This window comes from Aptenodytes forsteri, unplaced genomic scaffold (genome assembly GCF_000699145.1).
Source record: "Aptenodytes forsteri isolate BGI_AS27 unplaced genomic scaffold, ASM69914v1 Scaffold55, whole genome shotgun sequence".
Taxonomy (NCBI): domain Eukaryota; kingdom Metazoa; phylum Chordata; class Aves; order Sphenisciformes; family Spheniscidae; genus Aptenodytes; species Aptenodytes forsteri.
In genome coordinates this window covers 12,309,531-12,316,158 of record NW_008796063.1, presented here as the reverse complement: position 1 = coordinate 12,316,158, position 6,628 = coordinate 12,309,531, and the positions used below count along the sequence as shown (strand labels likewise).

The following is a 6,628-nucleotide window of genomic DNA, read 5'->3' as shown; positions in this document are numbered from 1 at the left end:
TCAGCCCTCAGCCCACGAGCCCGCCTTGGGGCGCGCACGGTCCCACCCTGCTGAAACCGGGATGAGGACGGAGACTTGCCTCGTATGGCGGACCTGCGGGCACTGCCGATGACACCCAGCTAGCCTTTGACCATCGACACAAGCCATCGGTCGCCGATGACACCCAGCTAGCCTTTGACCATCGACACAAGCCATCGGTCGCTCCGGGGTGGCTTGGAGAGTTTGGCACATGGCACCAAGCCACGAGCCCTGCAGATCACTGCAGCCGGCAGCCAACAGTTAAGCCGTTATTCCCCCAGTGGAGCCGGATCATCTCGGGAAATTCCGCTCCACGCAAAGCGGACACGGCCTCCGCTCTGCCGGTGACTCCGTTACCTTCCTGCACAGCCCCTCACAGGCAGCGGCTCTTCGGCCCAGCACTTCTGAAGAGCCATCAGCATCTGGCCCAGCACTTCTGAAGAGCCATCAGCATCTGGCCCAGCACTTCTGAAGAGCCATCAGCATCTGGCCCAGCACTTCTGAAGAGCCATCAGCATCTGGCCCAGCGCCTCTCGCAGCCGGCAGCGGACGCAGAGTGAGCGAGAGGAGGGCCCTGCAGCCCCCGCTGCCTGTTCCCGAGGACTCCGCGTGCCCTGCAATACGAGTGACCGGCGCGACCCACGGGTCTTGGTCACAGCAAACTGGAGTAAAGCATATAGGATCAATGAAGCAATAGAGCAACTCAGTGTTTGAAGCGATCACTGTTTGTACAAGACTCCTGAAAGAAGGGGTTTCCCTCCCTAAGGGGCATGCTCCCCCCGTGCACCTACAGCTCCTCTTTGGCTTCGCAGCAAAGCCCCCCTCTTAGAAGTCACACCTCACTGCACTGCGCTAGACTGAATGTTGCCATCAGAAGGTTGTAATTCCCCGGGGCTGTAGTAGCACGCTGCAACCCACTGACGCTCCGTCTTCCCAGAGCTGGCAGAGGCGTAGAGGTGAGCCCAGGTCAGAGGGATGCTTCAGAGGACAGGAGGATAAAGTGGCCAAATCTAAGGGACGTTAACAGTGCTGAGTGTTTGAGATCTTCAGTGGCGACTTGGTTTTAGACCCTGGCAGAGGCCACCTTAACAGAGACAATAAAAGAGGTTTTAATTAAGGCAGAAGGCTCTGCTCAGCCTGCTAGAAGGAAGAGTAGGCCAAGAAACGCCTAAGTAACCGTGCAGTGTCGTATCCCTCACTGCACCACAGCCGTGCTGCTCAAGTGATCGTGGAAATGCAACGCTTTTCCAGCTGCCATCCCACTCCCACTCTCAAAACTCACATCCCTTAACTTGGCAGCCGCCTCTTCCCACCCCTCTCCCACACCAGCAGCCTAGCTCCACGCTGCCCAACTGCGGCCGTTAATCAAGCGATCCCGGTGAAACGTACTATGTGGTGTTGAAACTTTGAAGTGACACCATGGCAACACAGCACACACAGCCCCCTCCTGACCAAATACAGTGCGGCTTCCCACGCTTCAAGAGACAGCTGACGGCAAGTTAACAGGGCGAAGTAGTACCTGCGAGCGGCAGCATAAACCCCTAAACATCTGACCTGCAGGAAATCCTGCGAGAATCCCCAAACCTGTCAGGTCTTGTGACGGGGGAGGCCTCCTATAGCCCCTCACTGCAAACGGCTTATGCAAGGGCTAGTCAGATCCTGGACAGCAGGAACTAAACATTTTTGGAAATTGAAGTCAATCAGGAAGCTGCCTGTAGTACAGCCGCAAGGAACACTTAATACTTTTTCACGCAGGTAGAAAAAGCGGCGAGCCTGGGCCTTTCACGTGGACACCCCCCTGAACCCACCCGAGATCGCAGGAAGAACACAGCTTCCTTCTGTGCTTGTTCTCCACTCCCACCTCAGGACTCGAGGAACACAGCTGCCACTGAACAGGTATTTCTAGTCAGTACGGGGCTAGGCGGTGCAACAGTCCCGCCGAATCTGGGCTTCTAGTAAAACACTTCACCTCTGTTGGAACCGGACAGACACGACCTAACCGATCCACTGCATCGGAGAGCTCAGCAGCACCAGCCCGGTTGTTGCAGCTTCAACACAGAATCTCATCTTCTTGTCCCAGCTGTGCTCCCTGCCATGAGAAGCTGGCTCCAGCTCCTGCTCTTCTACAGAGGTGCAAAGGGAGTCATGCCATCTGGGATGGCTAGACCCAAAAAGTGGGCCATTTCCAAGCGCTCGAAGCAACACTACCGGAGCTACTGCTGTCCCAAATAGGCGTGCCTAGCGTTTCAGTGCCAAAGAGTGGTTTTTACAGTCACCCCGGTGGCTTTAGGATTCTCGCTTCAGCACGAAGAACAGAAGCAAAGACACTCTCTGTCAGAGCCATTATGAAACACCAATGCTGGAATCATTTGTGGGTGAAAGTCATCAGCTCAGAGGCAGACAGAAGCAGCTGTTTCACACTGTACTGCACTGACACTGTAATAGTCAGTAATGGCCTGTAACAGTCACAGAACAAGAAGACTCATGTGCCCAGGCACAGCAGAAACCTCACTCTAGTCTCAAGTTTGATTTGAAGAGTCACAACCTTGAGTCACTTGAACAACTGAAGAGGCTTTAATTTATGTACAGTAAAAATACAAACAAACCAGTCAGTGGTGTTACATTTGATTAACAGCAGTTACTACACACTTCAGTACTTGTACAGCTGTTTGCTCTTTAAGGTGTATCAGTGCTTCGCATTATACAGAGCAGCTGAAGGCTCCAGGGCTGCTGATCTCACAGCCATCCACCTACTACGTAACTAATATGCGTCCTGGCCCCCAGCTGCTACACTACAACATGCAGGAGCCCCGGTTTTAAAAGCTAGAGAAGGACGATGCTAAGCTTTAATATAACACAACCAGAGCAGGCAGATTCATTTTTAGCCAGTTGTCTGGTACCGAGTCAGGTACACACAAGTGTCAGCTGTCTCCAACTTTCACAGAGCTGCTCCCAGCAAGAATTATTCCTGCTCTGTTACACGTCCAAAATGAAATGTTCACTCTTTCTAAGAAGTCTGAATCTCCTTCTTAAGTTTTATAATGCAGAAAAGCACCAAAGAGCTTTCTGCAAATATACATACTGGGTAATAAATGGGGACAATTGCAGCGTTCTCTCACCCACCTCCAGTTTCTGCTTTTAATTACCCACTTTCTGCTGCACTGAATTCTGCGAGTGACATGGCAATCCTCTTTCCAAAGCCCTTTGGCTCTTTAAGGTCTGCGATGTTCAGGAAGTAGAACATGCACTGGCCACGAGAATGCTGACCCTGCGTATGGGTGAGAGCACAGGACGGACGTCTACTTCAAGAGCTAAAAGCTAAGAAGTGTCCTGTCAGGCAAGGCATAGAAAGACAGGTTTCAACGTCAGCCAAAAGTCCTAAAGCCAATCCCAGGACGATGAACGATATCCTGTCCCTATAGGAGGGAATCTCAGTCCACAGGGAGAAAAGGAAGAGGCCATCCACCTCAACACGCAGGCCTACAGAGCGGCAAATATTTTTCCAAAGGAAAGCACTGAGTCTAACGAACCTGGTAAGTAACTGCCAATAACACGCACGTCAGCCACACAGCTCTTCTGTTCTAGGATGGAGATTGCTTCTAGCAAACGTAAACCCACTTGCTTTGGGTGAGGAGCAGAACTGACGTGGAAAGACAGGCTTAGGCTGCAGAGTACGTGCTGTCAACTTTGCCTTGCTGCCCAGCTGCAACGAGGAGATGCTGCCCTAAAGGGAATTCTGTCAGCTTTCCTAGCTCCACAACATTTAATCGCACAATTCAGACAACATGGAATGAATTACATTCAAATGAACATACAAAGTTTAAACAACATGACACAGCAGCTTTCACGAGGGACTGCTTGGCCAGACCATTAGTGTTGAGGAACACTCACAGAAGCGCTCAGGAACAGCGGAGGGCCGTGCCCTGGTCTGACTGAACAATATCCCCCTCCCCGCCCCCAGAATACTCCTGCGTGCCTTAACTGCTCTGAAACATGGTAAATAGGCTACTAGACCTGAGTGAGTGGCAAGAACTTCTGATAATAGCTCTTCGTAACGTCCATCATGAGTTCCTGGGTGCATTCCGGGAGTTCCCCAGAGAAGAGTCCTGGAAGAAGAACAAGGGTATGACCATCAGCGTTCTTGCAGGAGAAAGCAGACATAAGCTCATATTCAACATTCAAAGCAGTGGCTTTGAATGAATTGTAAATAAATACTATATGGAACAGCAAAGGGCTCTCCTCTCGTGTCGAGCAATACGGTGGGATCGTTCCCATCGTACCCCCTGGGGCAGAGGTCAGACAGACTGCTGCAGCTGGGTCCCCCAACAGCTTCCGCCGTTCCCCGTAAAACACTATCAGAAGAGAAATGGCGGCGTGTGCAATTTGTACAATGAGGTCTCCGGCACAGCCAGGTCAACGGGCAGGAACTAAACACTCTCATATCCTCAGTTTAATGTACCCACCTCCCTATTAACATATGAATAAACGAGCAAGTGGACTTCCTGCAGTCTGAACCACTGAAACACCTGCAAAACCAGAAACCACGGAAGGAGGAGTGCTCCCTCTGCCAGAGCCTAGTGCCTGCTGGGTTCCAGACGCCTGAAAAGCTGTGTTGCTTGCTGTACAGGATGGCCACAGCTGGCATCCTAGCAATACTGTTCTGAGTAAACATATACTACCTACCTAACTAAAACAGCGAGTTTCGCAAGTTAAAAGTGTTATTTTTGAGTTCACCAAGTGCCCTATACCTTTATTTCTAGGCACTAAATGCTAACAGGCAACCTTGTCATAGCAATCTCATTTTAAAATAAGAATATCCACGTTATCCACACTTCTGTGCAAGTAAAGTTACAGGGAGCATACCTGGGCAGCCCGAGAAGACTGTGAAAGGTGGGACTACTGTTTCAGGAGGTAGTACTGTGTTGTCTAAGATTTTGCAGCAGTCTTTCAAAACGCATCTACGACCCTAAAACAGAGATTAGGTAAAGTTTATACTTAAAATACTATATGCTTTTGCTTATTCCTGATACGTTACCTAAACTTCAACAAATTTAACTGCTCAAAACACATTCTGTGTAAGGGATCACGGGAATAAATCTTCACCCTGACTGAACGCTCTTCCCAACAGAATTCACTTTTTCCTTTTTTGAGGGAAAAAAGTCTGTTTGCTCTCGACTAACACATGTATGGGCAGCTGCATATTAACACATGTCAATGCGCAAACTGGAACCGAGAACCCGAGTCATGCAGTAACAGAGCACGGCCTTCTCTAACTCAGCAGACAGCAACCTTGACTGTTTTGCGTTATTTGCGTAGAAACGCAATTCCACTTGTACTCCGTGGAAGGGCTGTCTGTCCTGGAGAGTCCCGTTAGCCACAACATTGTTGGGACAGATTCTCCAAACAGCGGTCAGCTGAACCCGCTATCCTCAGAAACGCAAAACTGAAAGCACCACTTTCTGTGGGGGAAGGAGGAGAAAGGAACAGCACAGAGTAAGTATGCTTGCTCCAGCCAGCTGGTGCGGAAACCTTCCCACTGTTGTCACAAAGCCTCCACAGTGCTCAAGAGTTTAAAGGAAAGACAGAGAGACGGCACTCACAATGACACAGTTCTTGCCTATGTGGACATAGGAGCCAATCTGGGCTGCGTTGACAACACAGTCCTCTTCTATGAAGACATGATCACCAATGTGGAGAGGGAAAAAAGCCACCCTGTGACAGGAGAGTTATTTGTTCAGGTGTACAATATACAGACTGGTCCGCGGCACTGTTAGACCCAAAATCACACTGCGAGGTCTCCCGTCCCCGGCTGGATTACCAGAGGTAGCTCTGATACTAAGGAAGATCGAACGGTCACTGGTCTTTTCTCATCGCTTTCTAAAGGATGACCCAAACGAGCACCAGGAAGACGTTGTGAATGAACAAAGAACAAGTGAAACATGTTCTTCACTTAGCTATTTTAATATATCCCAGCCTTCCCACGCTGTGGTCTGAAGGGAACGCTAACCCTCAAGGCAAAGCTGAAAATTTGAGGAAACGGCAGGTCAGAGGGACATATTTCTCCAGACTGCTGCAAAAGGAACACAGCCCTCTGAATACAGATCCCAGCCAAGCTGGTATATTTTCTTAAGCATATAGACTTTATCTTCACTTTCCCTAAAGGAAGGAGACCTCTTACCCTTTACTAAACTTCTTGAAGGGCGGTCTGATGACACTGCGGCTTTTCACCACGCAGTGTCGTCCAACCCGTACGTTTGCCAGGTCACCGCGGATGATGCAGTCGTTCATAACTATTGTCTGGAGAAGAAGAGAGGGATAAACGAGCTCCAATTTCTACCCGTGTTACCAGTTATTACCCAGCCTCATGCAGAGGTCGGGCCGCTCCAGCAAGATTACGTTACCTTAGAGAGGATTCTTTCAGTCAAAAGAAAAGCAAGAACAAAGCAAACGCACAGGAGCCCCGAACCACCAGCTGCGCCCCCATTGTGCCAGCGAGCCGCACAAAGCGAGCCAATGCACAAAGCGAGGCGTAGGCACAAACAGAAATAGGTTGTCGCACGGATAAAAGCGCCACGATCCGCTCGCACGCAGAGGGGGCTCTGTCCGCGCT

General features: G+C 50.3%; 3 protein-coding genes across 3 annotated transcripts in view; 1 reads left to right on the top strand and 2 right to left on the bottom strand.

Moving 5' to 3' along the window:
• The window catches only part of PLK1 (polo like kinase 1), a 6,873-nt gene extending 6,726 nt beyond the window's left edge, over window positions 1-147 (bottom strand). The window contains exon 1 of the mRNA XM_019473966.1: window positions 94-147. Within this exon, the coding sequence (XP_019329511.1) occupies window positions 94-147 (54 nt within the window). The remainder of the gene's footprint in view (window positions 1-93) is intronic.
• A 3,505-nt stretch (window positions 148-3,652) lies between these two features.
• On the bottom strand, window positions 3,653-6,311 carry DCTN5 (dynactin subunit 5). The gene is made up of 4 exons (XM_009286502.2): window positions 6,197-6,311; window positions 5,619-5,730; window positions 4,882-4,984; window positions 3,653-4,124 (listed from the first exon to the last, which is right to left on the bottom strand). The coding sequence occupies exons 1-4, from the start codon at window positions 6,304-6,306 to the stop codon at window positions 4,027-4,029; spliced, it is 423 nt and encodes a 140-aa protein (XP_009284777.1). The 5' UTR covers window positions 6,307-6,311; the 3' UTR covers window positions 3,653-4,026.
• A 220-nt stretch (window positions 6,312-6,531) lies between these two features.
• The window catches only part of PALB2 (partner and localizer of BRCA2), an 11,361-nt gene continuing 11,264 nt past the window's right edge, over window positions 6,532-6,628 (top strand). The window contains exon 1 of the mRNA XM_019473965.1: window positions 6,532-6,547. Within this exon, the coding sequence (XP_019329510.1) occupies window positions 6,532-6,547 (16 nt within the window). The remainder of the gene's footprint in view (window positions 6,548-6,628) is intronic.